Below are 22252 nucleotides of genomic sequence, written 5' to 3'. Positions count from 1 at the left end.
CGTCTATTGTTAGATGTGATTCCGCATTGGGCAGCACCTGCTGATCAATCCTGAGTGTGCTAATAGCTACACTAACAACTAATTTAAGATAATCAGTCAAGCTTGTAACCTGGCTCATTTGGCTTGCTAAAAACGACATGCATTCATATACAGGGACCTGTCCTCTGCAAACCAAAGGAATATGTTTAAGCCTTGTGCTTTTTTGAATTACTCAGGAGCTTCAGGAGCCTATAGTTCCCTGTTGCTTTCTCCATGGCAATGCCTCGACCAATCAGAGTCAACTTGCCAACCAATCAGCACCCTTTTCCCATTTATTATAAATTGTTGTGATTGTTTGAAATTTGGCATTCTTGTGTTTGTCCTGATAGAGCAAGATGAAAAGCTTTGAAAAGCTCTCTATTCAGCAATATACATAGCATTCCCTCAAATAAGCAGCACAGAAACGGGCCATTTGTCTCAACCACACTGTGATGGCATTTTTACTCCACAAGAACTTCCTCACTTCCTTCCTCTTCTAACTTTATCAATATAACCCTTTTTTCCTTCTCCCTCAAATGCTTATCTAAATTCCCCTTCAGGAATCTATTCTATTTAGCTCAAACACTCACTATGTTAGAGAGTTCCACATTCTCATCACTCTCTGGATAATTTCTGAAGTTCCTATTTGATTTCTTGGTGACAATCTTACATATTGCTAACATTAGTTTTGCTCCTTCCCACAAGTGTACATTTTGTCTACTCTATCAAAACCCTTCATAAGGTTAGACTTCTATTAGGTCACACCTCAGCCTTGTCTTTTAAAGAGGAAAAGGACCCAGCCACTGACACATTATCTGGAGCTGGCTGTAGAAAATGATCCCCTTCAGAATTGACTTAGTTCCATCATGAAAGTGTGAGATGGAAGAACGTTGTGGAGAAGGCAGTGGAGGCTGGTTTTATCAGCTATTTCAAAAGGTTATTGGATATATGTTTAATGAATCATTTTATAGAGAGTTTGGGAGGTTTCCTGTGATAAGATATATCTGATATATTGAAACTGCTTAGATGGACAGAAATGGCCTTTTGAGATCCTGCACTTCCTATGTTTTTATGCTCTGTTAATGAGCAGTGACACCTAGTGTCTGTAATGGCCTGGACATGTCAATACGAACACAATAGGTAACCTGCCTGTATCACAAAAATGCAATGTTTCTTTATCTGATCAATTCTGATCACAAGATGAAGCCATCTGGTTTGATTTCTTGCATACTGTCTACTGTTTGGTAGTGATCGCAAGACAGAGAAAAAGACTTCTATCCTAATAGTAGGCAGATCGGGAAAAGATATCTATCCATAAAATACCATGTGTGGATTAAAGAAGTTTGTAGAAACATCAGCAACAACTACTTGCATTTGTATAGCACCTTTAATGTAATATCCCAACAAGCTTCATAGGAGTGTCATCGTACAAGGATTGGCTCTGAACCAATGAAGCAGACATTAAGGCAGGTGGACAAAGCATGGGAGAGGTAGGTTTCAAGTGTCTTAAGAGACAGAGAAGCAGAGAAGTTTAGGTAGGGAACTCCAAAGCTTAGGGCGTAAATGGCTAAACACAAGGCTGCCAATGGCGGACAAGTGGGAGCTGCACAAGAGTCTAGAGTTGGAGAAATGCAGACCACTTGGAGGGTTGTAGACCTGGGGGAGTCTGCAGAGATAAGAAAGGATGAGGCCATGGAGGAATTTGAACATGAGAATGAAGATTTTAAAACCCAGATGTCAGTGAACTGGAAGCGAATAAGTGATGAAAGAATGATGGGTGAATAGGACTTTGCACAGGTTAGGATACAGGCAGAAGATTTTGAATGAGTTTAAGGTTATGGAGTTGGATGAAAGATGGAATGTGCCAGGAAAGCATTGGAATAGTTCCGAAGAAGAGTCATATTGGACTCGAAACATTAATTCTCTCTCTCCACAGATGCTGCCAGACTTGCTGAGTTTTTTCAGCATTTTCTGCTTTTGTTTCAGATTTCCAGCATTTTAAGTATTTTGCTTGTATTTAAGAATTGGAATAGTTGAGTCTGGAGGTAACAATTGTATTGTTGAAGATTTAAGCAGCAGATGTGCTGAAGCAGAGGCAGTGATTGGTATTATTAGAGGTGGGATGGGGCAGAATATTCTTAGGGTTGGTATCTCAGCTTAATGTCAGATGGGACACCAGGGTTCTGAACAGTCTCGTTCAGCCTAACACAGTAGTCAGGGAGGGAGATGGAATCGATGGGTAGGGAACAGAGATGTGGTGGGGGGGTGGGGGCGTGGTCAAAATCAATTGCTTTGGTGTAACAAGTTATTTAATTAAAACAGTAACATTAGATCTATAATCCCTATATTATAGTCTGATTTAGACAGACTGACTGTGTCAGTCCAAAGTGCAGGAAAGCCATTTTTTGCACTTTGATCATGGCTAAGGAGTTGTGATGGCATGAAAATAAGTGCATTGATAAGCAAATCATTTCCTGAGCTGAACAAAGTCCTGAATGATTTTTTTTTAAATTCAAGCAATGCCGTGGTCATCACATAATAAAAATGGACTGGATACGAATGAATGAAATTAGAAATTTTATTGTTGAATCATGTTAAATACGGTTCAAAACAAAATAGCATGAAAAATGCAATCTAAAAAACAAGAATCGGGGCAGTTATAAGGAAACAAAGAAATGCAGTAGAAATTGACAACAACTGCCTTTCTCAGAATCAAAAATAGAACATGTTTAATGTATCCTGCTATTGAAAATAACAGGTTTGTGGATATCTTATTCTTTACAATCACAAATTTCACTCTTCTATGTTATGGCTTTGTAAATGATTTTTAAAAATCAAACACTCTCAAGACATTAGAAAAGTACACAGCTATTCTTTTCAATGGATTTTGATCTTAAAATTTTTAAATACAATGTGAAAACTAAAATGATTTCTAGTACACTAGGCAGTATGGGAAGCAGAAATTGTCTTTTTTTAACTGTCAGAAAGAAAGTAAGATCATCAGAAATGTCCTAGAATATAATCCCAGACATTGGAGGTCTGATTTTTAGGCTCGGTGTCTAATGATGTGAGTTTGTTAGTAATTATGGGTTGTGGATAAAATTTGAGAAAATCCGTTAGTTGAATGTCTCTCTGCTGAACATGGAAAAGCAACAACAGATGACACACAGTTAGAAGCCTGAACCCGTACTGAACCGCAGTCAGGCTGCACTAGGACTACTGCATACAAGTCTGGTCAGCATATCCTAAAAAAAGAGGCACTGGAGAGGGTGATAAAAGATTCCCGAAGATGATACCAGAAACCTGGTACCATATCAGGAGAGGATAAACAGGCTGGGTCTCTTCCCTTAAAAAGAGAAGGATGAGGGGTACCTGAAAAGTGATCTCTACAATTATGGTAGGTTTTGGTATGGTAGGCACAGAATGTTTTCCAGAGAAAAGTTATAGAGACAATCATTTTAAGATTGACGCCAAAAACCAAGTGGGGAATTCAGAAGAAACCACTTTACCAAGAGAGTGGTAATGTGGAATAACCATGGTTGAGCAATAGAAAGAAGGATTGCATTTATATAACACCTTTCACAACCATGGGACTTCACAAAGCACTTTCCAGCCAATGAGGTACCTTTTGAAGTGTATTCCCTTTTTTTGAAAAAATATTTTATTCATAAAATATCTGGAAGAACATTCCAAAACATTTCTAAATCACCATTACAAAAAGTGCAATCAGATTCAACTTTTACACATGGACCATGAGGTACTTCAACACAATCAATGAATATTACAATAATTTCAATATGGTCGTTACAGACTGTGCAATGGTGTCGGAGTAATCGACATACATCATGTTGCACTCTGAGGTGCTTCAATACAATTATAATACAATTAGTAGTCAATGCATACATTCATTGTGAGACGTACAGCTTGAGGGATCTCTACAATTCCCTGTCTTTTGAAGTGTATTCACTGTTGCGACACAGGAAACATGGCTGCCAATTCATGCACAGTAAGCTCACACCAAAGGCATCTGATAATCACCACATAATATTTTGGTGATGTTGATGGTGGCCTAAACATTAGCAAGGGCTGCTATATAATTCCTCTGCTCTTCCTCCAAATAGTGCACGGGATCTTTTACATTCATCTGAAGTAGTGCATGGGTTACATTCATCTGAGGGGGCAGGCAGAGCCTCAGCTTATTAGTGTTTCATTTAAAAGTTGGCATCTGGTGCAGCACTCCCTCAGTCCTGTGTTGCCCTGATGTTCGCATTCAAAAACAGGACTTAAAGCAACAAGCCTTCTGACTCAGAGACGTGCGCTATCAACTCAAGCACCGCTCACAATACAAGAAGAGCGGCCAAGAAATCCAATGGAGAATTCGGAACAGATTTTGTCGGGCAAAAAGTGCTGGGAATGCAGGGGTGGCTACCACGGGGAGTGGTGCAGCAAGAAGTACAGGTGCAGTTAAGGGGAAGCTGGATAAACCCATGAGACAGAAAGGAATAGCAGCTTTTTAAGAATTCTTTCATGAGATGTGAGCTTTGTGCTCATCCCAAATTGCCCCTGAGAAGGTGGCTGTTCTTGAATCAATGCGGTGTGGATACGTTGACAGATTTAGATGAAGAAGGGTGGGAGGAGGCGCCAGTAGGGCACAAAGACCAGCATGGATGGGTTGGGCCGAATGGCCTGACTTTGCAATAAAAATTAACAACGCTGGAAACATTCAACAGATCGGACGCCACCTGTGGTGAAGGAGAAAAGGCAGTTAACGTTTCAGGTCGACAACTCTTCATCGGAACCGGTGAAAGTTGGAGAGGGCGAGAAGGTTTTGAAGCAGGAGCTTTAGTGGGGGGTGGGGGGGTGGGGGGGGGGGGCAGGGGTAGGATCTGAGATCCTCGGCCATCTCCCCACCCCCACCCCCACCCCCACCCCCGACACTCACCAAATGGCGGCCGCGCCGTCCCGCCGCCTGCACCAAGATGGCGGCGCCACGCTGCGCGGCTATTGGTCAGTGCGCCATTGTGACGCGGCTTCTAGTGGGTTCTATGGGCGGCGCCGGAGGCCGCGCCTGCGCCCTCGCTGCTTGGCGCCGTTGCCCGCCTCTTTCTCTCGGTGCCGCCACCGCCGCCGCCGCCATGTCTCGGTACGCTCGCCCGCCGAACAGCTCCCTCTTCGTCCGGAATGTCGGGGATTGCACCAGGTGAGGCGGCGCGGGGAAAGCGCCGGACGAGCGGAGGCGGGGGGGGGGGGGGGGGGGGGTGGTGATGGTGGTGGTGGTGGGGGAGCAGGCCCCCGGGCGGCTGGGGGGGCGGAGCAGGCCCCCGGGCGGCTGGGGGGCGGGCAGGCGGGCAGGCAGGGGTGTTGGTTTGGCTTTCGCTCGAGGGGTGGTGATGATGGTGATGGTGGTGTTGGCGGCGTGCGGGTCCGGGTCGGCCTTTCTCCCGCCTCCGAGCATAGGCCGCGCCGCGGGCCCCGGCCTCGCGTGGTCACCAGGCTGCGAGGCCTCCTCCCCCTCCCCCTCCCCCTCCTCCTCCTCCCCCTCCCCCTCCTTCGCGGCCTCTCTCCTACCGGCGACCTTTACAGATTGTAGTGAAATTCCTGCAGCTCCCCCAGTTACTGCTCTTTCCCGCTTTTAAAAATAAACTAGGTCAAGGAAGATGCCGAAGCTGTTTAACCAGACGCTGTGGGGGTGGGGGTGGGGGTGGGGGGGGGGGTGGGGTAGAGGGATAATGTAGGATTATAATCGCTGAGGAATCGCAGTCATAGGTTATAATGTAGGATTACGTTTGGTTCAAGTAACGTGGGGCAGGTTAACCCGCGCTTTTGTGAAAGCTTCCTCGCTCCAGATTTATTTCGCTGTGGATTGCAAACCTCGGGACACTGGAGGAAACAAATTGTCGACCGTGTAAACGTTCGCAAAAAGTGTACTCATGGAGCACCTTCTAATGTAATAATATGCACCAAGATGCCTCGTAGGCGTACGATAAAGCCGAATTTGAGACCGAGTCACAGAAGAGGATGGTGGGGCAGATGACCAAACGTTTGGTCAAAGAGAGATATTTTAAGCAGCCCCTTTAAAGAAGGAAAATGAGAGAGAGAGAGAGAGACGGGGGGAGGTTTAGGAGGGCATTCCAGACCTTGGGGCCCAGGCAGCCGCAGGCACGGCTGTCAGTGATGGAGCAAAGGTAATCTGGGCATGGGCGAGTGGCCAGAATTAGAGGGGCCCCCAAGAGATCTTGGAGCGTGGTAGGGGCTGGAGGAAGCCAGAGATAGGGAGGGCTGAGGCCATGGGATTTGAAAACAAAGATGAGAACTTTTAAAATTGTTTTGTGGCTTTACCAAGAAGTCAGTGAGCACAGGGGCAATGGGTGGGTGAACAGGATTTGGTGTCAGTTGAGACATAGGCAGCAGAATTTTGGATGATCGCAGGTTGGTGGAGGGTAGAATATGGGAAGACCAGCCAGGGCTGTGTTGGGACAGTCAAGTGAAGGAGTAACAAAGGCATGGATAAGGGAAAAGGTAGAATGCAGGATTTTGGTGAGGTATTTTGAAAAGTAATTGTTTGGATGCCAGTACCTGAAGAATTTTATGGACTGTGCAGCCTAATGCATTTCAAGTTAGTTTTTGAGTTTAATCTTGTTTTGTGTGGTCTACTTAGGATAGATATTTACCAATCAAAATGCATTCTTGACAAATGCATCTATAATCCATGCAAGAATTCTCAATGTAGCAGATTATTTAAAGTTAAATGATGAAATAACTCATGCTTCATGGGTTTTAAAAACCTTGTGAATACTTGTGTTGTGATGTTTTGTAACATTTGTATACTTTTGAAAACGAGCAACGTTCTTAAAGTTACAGTTGAAATTGGAGTAGTTTAATTGGAATAAATTTAAGCCAGACTAAGAGCAATCATTGATTTTTATTAGAAATTTGCAGTGAAGTTTAGTACATTTGCCCAAAATATCAACCCATGAGAGAAGGGGTAACATACATTTTTAGAAAGGATTTCAATTTTTGAAAAATGTTAAACATCTTGTTAAAGATGTATACATCTGTTACTGAGACATGGATCTCGTGGTCAATAGAAAAACTGTTTGGAGTTTTGTGATAATGTTTTAAGTGCAGCGAAGTGAACTATCTTCAGATAATTGCCCCAAAAGAAAAGCATGTATCACTAATTGCTGAGACGGTAAGAGTCTGTAAAGCCTTCCATATCACAAAACTTAATTATTGAAATACCACACACCTGAAGGTATGTGGCTATGAAATATCCAGAAATTTTTGAAATGTAAAAAAAAAACCTTTTGGATACAATAAAAGCATCAATTGAGTACAATATATTATTAAAGCTGACAGGTGAAAAAAAAAATTTGAGATAGGAAGAGTGCATTGTAATTATAATCATTCTAAGTTAAATAATTGCCAGTAACCAAGGTTGGATCATTATCAATTTGTAGCTGTATCCTATATATTCTAGCTCATCCAAGTTAAAATTCTGTAGTTCAGTGCCTCTACTTGAACTATTTCATTGCACAAATAAAAATCCTAATAAATTAGGCTTTTCCTATATTCCTTGGGCTCAGTGTGGTTTTCTGTCCAATTAACGCTTTTAATACATTTTTCTGATTGAGGTTTTATGTTAGCTTGATTTTATTTATTGCTAATGTCTGACTATTCATATTGCAGTACAATAACATGATTAATAGTGGATTATTTCACTCTGGGGACATCACAGTTGAGCCAGTCCTGTATTTAGCTGACATCTGTGCATGCACATTGCCCAGGGTGGCTACTTTTTTTTATTCGTTCACAGGATGTGGGCTTTGCTGGCTGGGCCAGCATTTATTGCCCGTTCCTTGTTGCCCTTCAGAAGGTGGTGGTGGGCTTCTGGTGATTGGGGTTAAGCTCTAGCCTGGAGATGTGAATTATGTGCTTGTTGCCCAGCTGATATTTAGTGTCTCTGGATTGAATCTAGCCTTTGCTTTTTTTTACATGCAGTACTGCGCTGTGGTACATTTTCCCACTGAATCATTATGGGAGCCCTTTCACATTTGATTTAGCTTGAAAACAGAGCACACTTAAATAATGAATTAATATTTCCACATTTTCAGCAAGTAGTAAGCACATATATTGAACACTGCTCTTAAAAATGTAGAAATGCCTTATACTATTCATCCTTGCTGGGATTTTTATAACATGCTCAAGTATTGTATCCCAGCTCCAAAGAACTTGAGTATTGAGTAGGGAGCACTGCGTCAGCCTTTTAGATAAATGCTGAATAGAATCTGTTATCTTAAAATGATGAAACCCCATTGCAAAAGCTTTGTACCACAAAAGGGATATTATAAGTTTTTAAAATGTTAACATTTTAACAAAACATGTAACTTTCTACCTGGAAAATAGGGATAAGTAAGATGGTAAGCTCATTTATTCTCATTAATTATACAGTGTCATTGTTTTATTTAATAAATTGAACTAAATTAGACAAAAGGCTATAATGAAATTAATTTTATTGTGTAATTATCATTTTTAAATTATACTTTAAATATGTGGCAATGAATGATTCAAACATTTAAATTTGAGAGTATTTGATTGGAATAGGTGGAGCTGTGCTAAAAGCTCCTTAAGTAAATCTGAAATGGAAAATTGGTCAGGATGAGGATGGAGACAGATTGAAGATGCCGGGAAAATTCTGCGTATGCTTAAAATTAATTTGAGTTATAGCAATTAATCTGATCTAATTCAGTTCAATATTAAAATGAGATGCAAACATCAATGATACAAAATGATAAACTGTGGACAGGCTGGGAATTCCAGGAGAGGCTGCAGGAACCGGGTGGCTAGAAAGAGACCCTGACTATTAGTAAAATAAAATAACTGGAGAGGAGATGCAAGAAAGTTATGTAGGTTACATTGGATGCGTCTTCACATTTAGTTCAAAGAGGCACATGAAACCAAATCTTTTGGCTTAGAAATTGTAGTGGTTGATGAATAGTCAAATGAAAATTAATTTGTGAATGATATTTAAAATGACTGGGGAGAATTAGTAAGACCAGAAGAACCGTAAAACTTTGTTAACATTGAGGCATTAGTAAGTAATCCCATTTTGAAAATGGAATGTGTGTAGCCATTTTGTTCATCTGAATACCAGCAACTTGACTGATCCTATTCCTGACATCCTGTAGACAGTTTACAAGTTGATTTGATGTTCCAAAGCAAGATCTTTTGGATGGTTGTAGAATCTCCTTTTCAGATGGTTTAATGTCGATAGAGTTTTGGACTCTTCACATGCACAGTGGGCAATTCGTATTTCAAATCACCTGTATCGTTTTTATGGTACTTTAGGCCTGAGGATTTACGTCGTGAATTTGGTCGCTATGGCCCAATAGTAGATGTTTACGTTCCCCTTGACTTCTACACTCGACGTCCAAGAGGATTTGCATATATACAATATCCTTTCTTCAGCAGTTCTCCTAAACAAGTGAAGCAGACATTCTAAGGTCTTTTCACTGTATGATGCATTTGAATGTAAAGTTCAATCTGGTTCGATATAGCTGTTATTTTGGAAATTGCTGCTTGGGGCTCGGGTCATATTTAAGATATAATGCCAAAGGCCTGTTTGTTGCTATATACAGTCTCCACTGCTCATAGTGGTCACGCTTTTGCGAAGATGATTTGCCTGCTATATGCAGTGGCTAGTATATCAAGGTATTGCTGTCATATGCTTATAAAAATCCCCATTTTTCTTTTGTTGACCAACAATTTTAACTAAACTCTCATTGTAGAGTGGATAAAGAAAAATCATTTGAGTTTTTTGTTGATATTAACCTAGTCTGTTAATTTCATAGAAGCATTAGTATTGCGGCACAAGAGCAAGTATCCACTGTAATCCAATTTCCTGCTTGTGCATTAACAGTTAAGTGGTTTAGACCTGTCCAATAATCCCTTAGACCCTCATCAGCTCTGTTCCTTGACCAATGCCTGCACAGATCAAATAGTCAGACTAGGTTGTTGCCCTGAATCTAAATAACTCTCCAGAAAATTGATTCTGGACTGGCTGTCATGGAAATCAGGAGTCCAGTTAAATTTCAATCATGTAAGTCATAGAGTCTGCTTAATTTGGTATAATCTGCATTTTATGAAATAAAGCTCCACGGTGGTCAGTGTACAAAAAAGATAATTCATTATGTTAGTGACCCCTAAAACAGTTTTCCCTGCCCAAAATAAATGAAGCATTTGAGATGCTGTTAATGGCAACTTTGAAATTGGCATTAATGCAAATAAATAAAAATTTTTGCTTTCTAGATGTTGTAAACCATTCCTGTATGAAACGTGCACATTTTAAGTGATGGGGACTGTACAGAGGTGTTGCATGTGTGAAGAATTGTATTTGAATTAGAAACACTAAACCTTGCTAGCTATGGTCATTGTAACTGCATTTGTTGAATATTGCTGAGAAGAGAGACATGTTGCTGAAGCTTTTCATCTTGCACTTAAAAATGCCAAATTTCAACAATTTAGACAACAGGAGAAAAGGGTGCTGATTAGTTGGCAAGCCGACCCTGATTGGCTGAGATGTTGTCATGGAGAAAGTAATTGGAAACAATAGGCTCCCCTAGCTCCTGGGCTAATCAGAAAAGACGCTAGGCTTGAACATATTCCTTTTGTTTGTGGAGAATGGTCTCTGCATATGGATGTATGTCACTTCCAGCAAGCGTAAATGAGCCACGTTACGAGTTCAACTGATTATTGTAAATTGGTTGATAATGCCTCTCTTCAGCAATATTCAAGTTCTGTACTATCAAGCAACAATTAAATTTATGGTAAATCTGAAAGTTTTTCGGGAATGGCCAGATTATAGCTCATGCTGAAATGTAGTAATTCCAGTATTGAAATAAAGGGAATGAAACAGTATTGGGGCTAATACTCAGGGCTATTAGCATGTGAATACTGGCAGAAGACTTACTTAGCTGGTTAGCACACTTGTAGCAATGAAATATAACAGCTGCTCAGAAATTAATGACGGAGTGGAAATTTTTCATGCTCCGCTTTCCAGAGACTGAATAGCCAAAACTTAATTACAAAATAGAGTTAGCTTCCACATGAGTTTGGTATTCCAATGTCTTTGCTTTTAATTATATTGTAGAAGGGAAACATTTACTAGTGCACATATTGCAGCTTTTTTTGCATGATAAATCCAACCATTCCAATGTTTTTTTCAACTTTACATGGGCATATTTAAATAGTTTGGTGTCAATGTTTGTTGATTGCTCTCATGTAAGGACATAGAGATTAGTGGCCTTTTGTGGTTTTTTTTAGAAGTAAATCTCTAAACGTAAGTAAAACATCCTGCTTAGCTTGTACCACTATTTTGACCTAGTTTTCAAAAGTGCTCCAATGTGCAAATGAGAGGCCATGTAGTAAGTGGTGACCATATAGATTTTAAATGTTTTGGCTGTTTGGTCAAAGCCTCAAGTGAATTGTGGCCTTGTGCCCTTAAAAGTCAAATTAATGGTCTGAATTTCAGCATTTAAATTTAATTTAGGCATATAAAATTCATGGTAGTGTGGCAGTAGTGTTCATACTAAATGCTTAAGATATGCAGCATTAAATGTGCAGGAGTGCTACATTTCTTACCACCTACAAGCAGTATTATAAAAACCTTGAAATACCTGGAATTTACACATTTTGTCAGCATGAAAGTTGCTTAGTAGAAATTCTGTTATTAGAAGCAAAGAAAGACTTGCATTTATATAGCTGCTTTTGTGATCACGGTCACAAAGCACTTCAAAGCCAATGAAGTACTTTTGAACTGTAGTCACTGTTGTAGGAAACAACAGCCAAACGGTCCTGCAAACAGCAATGTGATAATGATGATCAGCTTTTGTAATGTTAATTAAGGGATAAATATTGACCATGGCACCAGGGTTAACTCCCATGCTCCTCTTCAAAATAGTGCCATGATACCTTTTACATCCATCTGAGGGGAGCAGGGAGAGTTTTGGTTTAATGTCTCATCAGAAGGATGGCACCTCTGATGCAGAATTGAGAGAGTACTGCACTAAGTGTCAGTCTAGATTGTTGTGCTCAAGTCCTGTAGTGGACCTTGACCCACAGCCTTCTGACTTGGGCAGAGCTACCAACTGAACCTCAACTGATAAGAGTTATTTGGATTCCCTCACATTAGAAATGTGCTGAGATGGTGCAAGTCTAAATGCATGAACCTTATGCATCTGTAAATCAACACCAGTGTAAACTTCTCCAGTTCCTTCTGGTCAACCCCTGGGAAGAGAAGATGAAACCCAGTATTTTCTTATTCGTTCTTGGAATGCAAGTGTCACTGGCAAGGCCAACATTAATTGTCCATCCCTAATTGCTCTTGGGCAGATGATGGTGCGATGCCTCCTATCGAGCGGCTTTCTGTGCCATTTCAGAGCGCAGTTAAGTGTCAGCTACATAGCTGTGGGCCTGGAGCCACTTGTAGGCCAGGCAAGGTAAGGATGGCAGATTTCCTCCCCTGTAGGGTGGACTTTTAATTACAATCTGGTAGTTTAATTATCATTAATAACAAGACTAGCACTTTATTCCAGATTTATTAATTTATTGAATTTAAATTCCTCCAGCTGCCATGGTGGGATTTAAACTTGAGTGTCTCTGGATCATTAGCCCTGGCCTCTGGATTACTTGTTGAGTAACCCTACCACTGCGCTACTGTCCTGCATTCATGGAGCTAAATACCCCTCCCCATTCTTAGCAGATTTGTAGACATAGGTTTTTAAGGGTTTCATAAGTCAATTGTCAGGTACAGTAAAGGGAGCTGGATTTTGTAACTTAAATATCAGGAATTGGCACGTGGATGTGTAATCGGAATTAAAATCAACTTTACTTTTCTGGCTGTGCGAGAAAGTTGGACTTCATGTATATACCCTGTACTTTCTAATACATCAAACATAGTGTGATCTCTCCTTTCTAACCTTATGGTGGCACTGTTTGCCGAATGTTACATCATCAAATTGATTAGTAGGATTGGATCTAGTCTGGGGAAAATTGCACATCTATTATGGAACCACTATAAAGGTTGGTTTTATAGTAAAACGTTTCATTGATTAGATGTAAATATGTCAAATCAGTACAAAAACTGCGGTCTGTCAGTGACTTTAACTGAACTAGCTTTAATAGAGGTTCTTTGAGGAGCCCATCTGACAATTGGCCACTGTTTCGCTGGTTAGGTGCGTCCTCCAAACATCTAAAAAATAAATTTTTAGAATGGGAAGAATCTCTGAACATTTTAAATTGAGGTCAAGGTCCAGTGGATGCCTGAACACTTATCCAAGTTTGCCACTCCACTTATTTGACTCAACAATGATGAAGCAACAGATGTCCAGTCTTGATGATGTGTAACTTGTAGACAGTGTTTCCTTGCACCTGTTGCCCTTGTTCTAGGTGGAGGTGGTTTTGGATTTGGAAACCCTACTGACATGAAATTCATGGTGAATTTCTGTATTTAGTACACACTGCAGCCAGTGATGAAAACAATGAATGTTTAGGCTAGTGAGTGAGGTGCCAGTCAGGCAGGTTGTCTTCTTGGCTGTTGCAGCTTAACCCATTTAGGCAAGTGGGTAGTGTTGCATTACAAACAGCTGACTCATACTCTATAGTGGTGGGAAGGAGGTGAGTTACTTAACATTGAATCCCCAGCCTCTGACCTCTAGCAGACACAGCATGTGTGTGATTGATCCAGTTGAGCTACTGGTCCATGGTGACTCCTAGGATGTTGATAAGGATCTGGCCAATTTAGTGCTATTGATTAGGTTTAGTCATTTGAAATGGTCATTGTTTGGCATTCACATGGCACAATTGTTAATGCCACTTACCCAAACCTGGCTGTTGTTCAGGCCTTGCTGCATTCAGGCTTCTGCTTCACTATCTGAGGAATTACAAATGGAATTGAACATTGCAATGATCAGTAAAGGGCTCCTTTTCTGACCTTTTATGGAGAGGAAGTTGATGTCACAGCTCAAGGTCTATGACCCTCAGCTACAAGCCCAAGTTACTCTTGCAGTGATGAGCTGAGATGATTGATCTCCAACAACTATGACTACTTTCTTTAAACCAGATATGACGTTAGCTTCTGAAAATTTCTCCCTGATCCCATTGACTGAATGGAATTCAGCTCATGTCCATGTTTAGACCAAGGCTGTAGTAAGTCCTGGAGCTGAACAGTTCAAATGAAACCCAAACTGAGCCTGAGAGAGCAGGTCATTGGTGAGCAATCTCCGCTTTAATAGTGCTGTTGATGATGCCTTTTCAGATAATGGGCCTGGTCTGATCAGACACTAGTTGGCAGGGTTGAACTTGTTCTGCTTTTTGAGGGCAGGGTATATCTGGGTGATATTCTACATCAGTAGTTGTACTGCAATATCTTGCTTGCCCCATGGGTTTTCTACACCTGGCATGTTGTGAAAGGCCTGTAGCTTTGCTACTTCAAGTTTAAAGGAAAGCTTTCCTTTGGAAGGGAAAGAATTCCCTTTGAGCAGTCAAGCATCCAAAATTCAACTCCCTAATTCTCGAGGTAGCAGAACAATGGCTTGGAACATTTTAATTTCCTTTAGGTGCTTTGAGAAGTTTTTTTGCAGTCACTTAAAAGCATTTGGAATAAAGTGCGAAGTTAGCTGTGGACAATCAAAAACTGTATTGAACTGTAGCTACTGATCTCAAGTCGATAATTACAGACTGTTTGCAACGCCTGACTGAAACTTCTACTCTGTTGCCCAGGAGCAATGTGTTTAATTGTTGTGCACCAATAATGAATGCTTGCATTGCCCATGACTTGTACACAAGTGTTACATGCATTCGTGCACTTCTCTGTTATATTGAATTAAAACTGAATTCTGAGTTAAAAGGTTCTTGAACTCTTATCCTTTGGAATAACGATACATGTCCCGGCTAACCAGTGACTTCTTAAAATTGGGAGAATTTCACCTCTGTCAACTCCTTTGGAGGATAAACTGACATGAATGTACAGATCAGTGGGATCATAGAATAATTTTTTTTTCTCCACAGAGATTCACACACATTCAAATCAGAATTATAGGATCAGCGCTGTATGAACAATTAACTTGACTTTAAAAGAAATTCTAAACTTGAGTAAGATTTAAATCCGCAATGTAAAATTTGGCTTTTGTCCTAAGTCATTCGCAACACAGCATGTTTTTTTCTAACTTGCCTGATCATACTTCCATGCCTGTAGATATTTGTGTGGAGTGGATTGAGATTAATTATCTACAAATGTAAAATAGGCAAAGCAGACTCTTCCTTCTGCAACAATGTACTCGAATATTGCTGGACAAAAGAGACTTTTTTTTGTTGAAGCTTTTCATTTTGCGCTCATCGGGACAGCTCACAAGAAAATACTAATGTCAGGGGAAACAACATATTTACACTATGAGAAGAGTGTGCTGGACAGTTAACTGTCAGTCACCATCAACTGGGGTCATCCTCCACGGCAAAGCCTCTACTAATCAGAGCCCACTTGCCAACCAATGAGCACACTCTTCTCATGCAGTATAAATATGTTGTTCCCCCTGACATTGCTATTTCCTTGCAAATTGGCCTGATGAATGCAAGACAAAAAGCCTCAACGTAAAATGTTTCCCTTTTTTTAGCAATACTCAAGTTCTGTACTACCAAACAACTAATGATATACTCCTAATTTCAGTTGTGAGAATTCAATTTTAACACTAAATTCCTGCTGTGTTTTATTTACATTTGAATGTAAATTGGATAATTTGATATTAAGCACAGGAATTGCAGTAGATTGTATTGTGAAATGAAAGCTGGTTTATCCTTGCATTATATTTCTTGAATTTGAAACTAATGAGTAATACTCTTGACAATTGTGATTAAGATTTGTCATGAGGAAATTTTCAAATTCAAATTGAATATTTTCAGCAGTTTCTTACTGGTGTGGTTCAATTTGGGAATTCTGATCCTGTGCACTCCACACATTTGTCAGTTAGATTGCCTCTGCACACTTCATTTCTATGAGCTGACATTTTAAGGTGAAGCCTCTGCTTCCTCCTTCCCTGAAATTGTATATTTTTTTCTTAGCTTAACGATAATCAGTTTAGAGACCTGAATATTTGTCGAAGTGATAGCATAATAGCAATGCAATTTTGAGAAAATGTAGGTCCCAAATACAACAGAACTTCAGGGCAATGACCATGAGGTCATCCAATCTTTAATGGATTTTCATTTTTAGTAACTATCTTATGGACTGCACATTGAAATAAGAAAACCAAATTCTGATATTCAGTAAAAATGTACTTGTATATGAAAACTGAAGATTTAATTTTAATATTGACAAAGTAACTTGAGGATTGTATGCATAATTGTTGCATAACTGAATATATGTATATTGTATGGTAAGTATTTTTGGTGTTCATTTGGTGTAACCTGGATATTAAAATTAAACGTTAAAGCAATAAAGTTGGTGTAATATTCCTGTTAATAAAAGACATTTTGACAGGACTAGGAAGATTACTGAATAGAGTGGCTATTATGCTTATAATGCAAAAAAAAAATCAAACTGCTCTGGTTTGTGTAACTAATGTGCTGCTTGATGAGTTGGTTGCTGCAGGGATTTGCTGGTTCTGAGTTTATGTAGTGCACCCCACTGTTGCTTGTCTAACATTTTTTCCCTCTATATTCTGCCGTAAGGTATGTATTTCTTATCTAATCAGAAGTTCATCTAATTCATAGAAAATGTAACACAACTTTTAGCTGTTTGTAAAAAAAAAAAAATACTTGCTGGTGTCTTTTTTGGCTAATTTTGGTGGTAGTCAAAAAAGTGATTTCAAACCCTGCATGTTTGTCTTTTTATACCCATCCCCTGACATAACTTTTTTGTTGTTGTTGCCTCAGAAAATTTAAAGCAATCCGCTGTAACTGGCGAACCCACAAAGAAAGTATGAAAGAGCCTTTTAGATAGAATCCAAGCATAAGACAAGCAGACAAGCCAAAGACCTCTTAAGGATCAGGCTTGAAGAAAAGAGAGGGAGGGTGAAAAAGATTAAAGCTTGAAGAGGGAAAAAGTCAAGGCTTCGATTTGTCTGCAATTGGAAAAAAGGTTGTTTTGTCAAAGTCAAAGCCAAGTGTCTTATTTGGGCCAGCGCCTCATGTCAAGTCCTTCTGGCAAGCACTTAAAGAGTTAAAGGTCAAGCTGACGGTGCAAGGTCAAGTTTACAGCCAAATTTAAGGTAACCAGCAAAGTCCTGATATTGTATCCTACCATAGTGAAAACAGTTCATTCGCTCTTAAATATTGCTTTTTACTGTTATTTTACAAAATTAAATTATCCTTATGTAATACAGTACTGTATTGAAACATTTAACTGGTAAATCTTAGTCTCAGTGCTGCAGATAAATTCATTCTTTTATGTTCTTTTCAAAAATTCGTTTTGTTTGGAGCATTTTCAGGACCTTTTTTGTTTTTGTGCTGTGTTGACTTGAGACTATGACAAGTGTGAAATAGAGGACATAAGATTTTTTTAGGTTTAGAATGCTCTGACATTGATTCCATTTAGTTTCTGTCATTGTCACTTCTCTAAAGATCAGTGGACCCCCCCCCACCTTTAAAAAGTCCCATATTGGAATTCCTCTTTGATTTCAATTACTTTTATGTTTCATTTCTTATAAGTTACATAGCTACTCCTAAATCAGTTAGGTGCTGTAGAATTACAGTTTCAGGCACTAATAGATGGTGTCTTATTTTAGTGAATTAAAGCAGGGCTTGGCAGTCATTAATGATGCCTGCGAGCTGTGGGAAGGCACTTGCCTAATGAGCAGGCCTTTTTTCTCTCCTTTTCCAGTGTGACTACTATTGTGACACGTTACAATTTCCCTCTCCAAGGTAGAATACATCCCACTGGAGTGAAACACTTCAGTGTTATTTTGATGTTTTTTGACCAGCAATATGACATGATTTATATTTATTTACAAGTTAATACTGAATTGTTTGCAGCATTTTGCTAAATCTAATTTTAATAATGAATGAGATCATACTTTAAAGAGATCAGAAACTTTATAGATCTAATTTCATGTGGTGGTGGGGTAGTTACAACCGTATTTTGCATTAGGATGTAATATTATTGTCTTTATTACTGTTTTGCATTGATTTTCTTGTAGATATAATTCACTTAGAAAATTTGAAGGAATACCCTTATGACGTTTTATTTTTGGTAATAAACTTGAATAGTTTTTGTAAGAAATAATCTATATAGGGTAATATAGTTTTGGCATCTTATGCAATTTAAATATAATACAAAAGCAAATTTTTTCTAAGTTTTGGCAAAACAATGTTGTGGTTGAAAATGTGTATTGAAGATTGTAGGATTTGTTCGAAACCTGTGAAAGTGAAAAGCCCCCTTAACAGCTTAGCATGTTTGAAGATGTTCGTGATGCAGAAGATGCACTCCACAACCTGGACCGGAAATGGGTGTGTGGCCGTCAAATTGAGATCCAGTTTGCCCAAGGTGATCGAAAAAGTAAGTGTGATTAAATTTTACTTTCATGGAAATGCTCTGTTTTGCATGCTGTTAGGTACATTGGCTGTATTTAATGTGAAAGAAACCAACATTCTTGTATCTGTTGAATTCAGGCACGCTATTTTTGCTGATGCTTAGACGAGGTTTCAATTAAGGGGTTTAATAAGGCATTTATAGCTAAGCAGGTCTACTATTGAGTGTGTGCACTTTTTTTGAATGAAAGTTTCCCCGCTGGGGAAAGATGCATCCTGGAATATGTTAGGCCATTAATGTAGGTCATGTGGTGGTGGGGGGGGCAGGGAGCGGAGATTGTATTTTGAAGCTGCTCAAGCTTTATCTGGGGAATTCTCACTTGTTTTATGGGAAATTTTGATTTGGAAGTCAGATTGTGTTCTAGAATTGTGATAATTTTGTCTCTGCAGCACCTGGTCAGATGAAATCAAAGGAACGAAGATCATCACGCAGTTCACCACGATATGACCGTTACGATGACTATGATAGGAGAAGAAGATCCAGGAGTCGAAGTTATGACCGGAGGAGATCACGAAGTCGTTCTTATGATCGAAGTCACAGGAGGTCTGACAGCCCTAAAAAGTATGTGACCATGGCACACGCATTGTGTTGTCCTGAATTCAGTCTATCTATTTCATATAGATCCTTATTCTCGTTTTTTGTGTGTGCAGCTCACGAAGCAGATCAAGTGGAAAGCGTAGGCGCAGCCGTAGTAACTCTTTCAATGACAGGTAGGGCCACGTAGACTGTATTGTCATTGATGTATATTCAAACATCAGTGAAGCTTCTTAAACTGAGTGGTGTATTGTGGGCTTTTTCTAAGTAGCGTAAAGCTGATTTTATTAAAATGTAGATAGTGCCATAGGATTATTCAAATAGCAGTACCCAGCATAGGGGGATTTTTTGAAAAATTGGTAGGCTTGACTCTACCTGCTGTTTGCAGAATATTCTGTCCAAGAGGAAAGCTTTCCATATAGTGTGTATTTTTATTGTGCATTGAAGCTAGGGTTCTTGATTATTTCCTTATCCAGTGCAGCTGTAGTTAGTAAATATCTACGAACTGTTTGTTCAATGTAACCAAAGGCATTCCCCTTGCTTTATCTTCTCCTCTCTCATTCTCATGTTTGTGTGCCTCTTGTACATAAGTCTGCTGCACATTCTCTATTCCTTGTACCCACGTACTTTCTACTTTTTACTCTTCCCTTTCTCATCAACCATTTTCTTTCTCTTTCCGTTTTGTTTGAATTTCCAAGTATCAAAGCAATTTTGCTTCCTATAGAGGAGCGATGTAGGATGCAAATGATGTAACAGGAAAATGGCATGAAGAGATAAAGCTCTATATTTGCTGGTAAATTAATCTGTTCTACTTAAATGGAATCTTACGTTTGGCCTAATTGACTTCTCAATTATTTCTAGGCACAGACGCCGCCATCGTTCTTATTCCAGATCTAGATCCAGGTCAAGGTCTAGATCCAGATCCAGATCCAGATCAAAGTCTGTATCAAGATCAAAATCAGCATCCAGAAAAGATTCTAAGACACGGTCGCAATCAAGGTCATGCAGCCATTCAAGATCCAGGTCTAGATCGAAATCCAGGTCACTGAGTGGCCACAAGTCTGATAGTCACCATGAGGACTGAAGTAGTGGACGGTCATCAAATTGCAGCTTCCATTTGTGCTTTTTCTTTTTGTTTTTTGGGGTCTTGTAGTTGTTAAGAGAAGGTGGGTACTGTTTTATGACTACAGGAAAACTTAGTGTGCAGGACTAATTTGTTGATGGTGCTTGAAAGATTTCAACCATGATTTTAAACAGAATGATGCAGTAACTACAACTGACCAGTTAATAAGGTTCGAAGTGCCATTAACGTTAATGTTACTCATTGGTTCATTGAAAGTCAACTTGTTCACTATTGTTTTTAGGCAAATTTAGGAAGTATATTTGATCCACGGCTATGTTACTGTTAGTAATTTTTTTTATAAAGCAGTGCCCTCTATACTGATTGTCCAAAAAGATACTAAATTGTTTTCCCGGTTTGATATTCTGATGGATTAATAAAGCTGCTGGTACAAATCAAAACTGTGTGAATTCAAAATTTGTAAACGTTACTGTTAAGAAAGAACATGTCATCAATGCAGTGCTGTGTTAATTAACATAACTTCAATGTAGGGTTTTACATCGTTTAAATAATTGCCTGAAACACACTGCTTGGCGAATCAATTTATAGAAATTCTCATTTTGCCCAACTGGTCACCTTAAGCACAATCAAAAGTATTGGCAATATGTTGCCCACAACCTTACGTTCTGTTCATGTGTGTTTATGCAATGCAGTAGTCTGGCATGCTTCCTGTAGTATTGATTTGTGTATTTTGCATGAATATTTCTTTTCATTCTTGGCTGTAAAGGTATAATTTGCTAATGCCATTGGATAACTACCTGCATTTTTATTGTAAGACAAATGCAGGAACTAGTATTTGATGGAGGAATTGGAGTTTTTTCCAAAACAGCAAAGGTATTGTGATGAAACTTTTTTTTTCTTTCATGTAGAAGCTTGTAAAAAAAAAAAGGGGATTTTTATACCAAGTCTTTTTAATAAAAGCTATTTGTAAAAGTTCATCTACAGTAGAAATGTTTTCAGTTTAAGCTTTAAGATGCTAAGTTATCTAGGTCTTTGCATGACTAGAAAAATGTGACATTTGAAATCAAGTATTGACCATTCTAGTCTTTGTTGCTTTGTATGGCATCAAATAACAATAGTATATTCAGAAGATTAAGAACATGGGGGTCGTAGTGAGGTCATATTTAGCCATTCACCTTGTGGATTTGGATAAGCGGAACTGGGAAAAGAATAAAATTGTATGTAATCTGATGTAAGTGTCTTAATCCACTGTGTTTGGATCACATCAGGGTTATGTGACAACTCTTGCTTAAAGAAATAGTTACATTTTTTTCATTCTTGCCGGTTTTCAGTCTAGCCTACTGTGCTTGAGCCAGGATAAGTTCAGGTGTGTCTTGGTTTTAAAGTCCAGTTTCTTGTCGTGACTCAAAGTGACAAGATTCTTTACTTGCTCTGAAAGCTTGAGATGACGACAAATACAGGGTATGCTTTTCATAACTTCCTGGAATTCAGTTTAAGATATGCAGTGCAAATAAACCATCCTACAGACTTAGCACAGGTTATCAATTAAAGCTAAAGCTATATTTCATTTAGGTTTTTTGAGTCAGATGTGGATGTTGTGTTCATCCTTTTTGTTCATGATAGCTGACTGTAACTTCATACTTGTAAATAAATCTGTGCTGTATAATGAAACATCTGAAAAATTTGTTTTCTTAAAGGCATCATGTTCTTTTTCAGGCAGAACCCTAAGTGCATTGACACCACAGGGTATTAGTTGATTTGTATCTATGCATCTATTTGGGCATAATTAGAACACAAGGAGGCCATTTGGCCATTGAGTCTATGGCTCCTTTGAAGAGCATTCCAGTTAGTTCCACTTGCCTGCCCTTCCCTGTATCCTTGCATTTTTTCCCTCCATTTATCCAATTTCCTTTTGAAGGCTACTCTTCTGTTTCCTTCCTAAGATATAGCAGCCCAAATTGGACTCAGTACTCTTGACTGATCCCAGTGCAGCTTTTCCCCTATATTATGTTGATTTAAGTATTGCGGTTGTGGCTATT

General features: G+C 39.3%; 1 protein-coding gene and 1 long non-coding RNA gene across 4 annotated transcripts; one reads left to right on the top strand and one right to left on the bottom strand.

Annotated features, from left to right (window-relative positions):
• Window positions 1-2582: 2582 nt before the first annotated feature.
• On the bottom strand, window positions 2583-5016 carry LOC121291123. The gene is made up of 2 exons (XR_005945964.1): window positions 4961-5016; window positions 2583-4760 (listed from the first exon to the last, which is right to left on the bottom strand). It is a non-coding gene; the product is annotated as an uncharacterized LOC121291123 (long non-coding RNA).
• Window positions 5017-5071: 55 nt separating this feature from the next.
• On the top strand, window positions 5072-21884 carry LOC121291122 (serine/arginine-rich splicing factor 10-like). 3 transcript variants are annotated; one of them, XM_041212187.1, is made up of 6 exons: window positions 5072-5218; window positions 9367-9471; window positions 18462-18565; window positions 18988-19159; window positions 19249-19308; window positions 19994-21884. In XM_041212187.1, the coding sequence occupies exons 1-6, from the start codon at window positions 5154-5156 to the stop codon at window positions 20214-20216; spliced, it is 729 nt and encodes a 242-aa protein (XP_041068121.1). In that variant the 5' UTR covers window positions 5072-5153; the 3' UTR covers window positions 20217-21884. The 3 variants fall into 3 exon arrangements, with proteins under 3 accessions (XP_041068121.1, XP_041068122.1, XP_041068123.1); XM_041212189.1 differs by lacking the exon at window positions 5072-5218 and adding an exon at window positions 5831-5965; XM_041212188.1 differs by lacking the exon at window positions 19249-19308.
• Window positions 21885-22252: the final 368 nt, after the last annotated feature.

This window comes from Carcharodon carcharias, chromosome 19 (genome assembly GCF_017639515.1).
Source record: "Carcharodon carcharias isolate sCarCar2 chromosome 19, sCarCar2.pri, whole genome shotgun sequence".
NCBI classification, from domain to species: Eukaryota; Metazoa; Chordata; class Chondrichthyes; order Lamniformes; family Lamnidae; genus Carcharodon; species Carcharodon carcharias.
The sequence above is the reverse complement of the archived record's forward strand: the minus strand, read 5'-3'. Positions and strand labels throughout refer to the sequence as shown.

Bases quoted from the DNA above. Each gene is read 5' to 3' on its own strand.
- LOC121291122 (XM_041212187.1), top strand. From the start codon at position 5,154: ATGTCTCGGTACGCTCGCCCGCCGAACAGCTCCCTCTTCGTCCGGAAT. The intron at 5,219-9,366 runs GTGAGGCGGCGC...ATGGTACTTTAG, and splicing joins AATGTCGGGGATTGCACCAG to GCCTGAGGATTTACGTCGTG. The intron at 19,160-19,248 runs GTATGTGACCAT...TTGTGTGTGCAG, and splicing joins AGGTCTGACAGCCCTAAAAA to CTCACGAAGCAGATCAAGTG.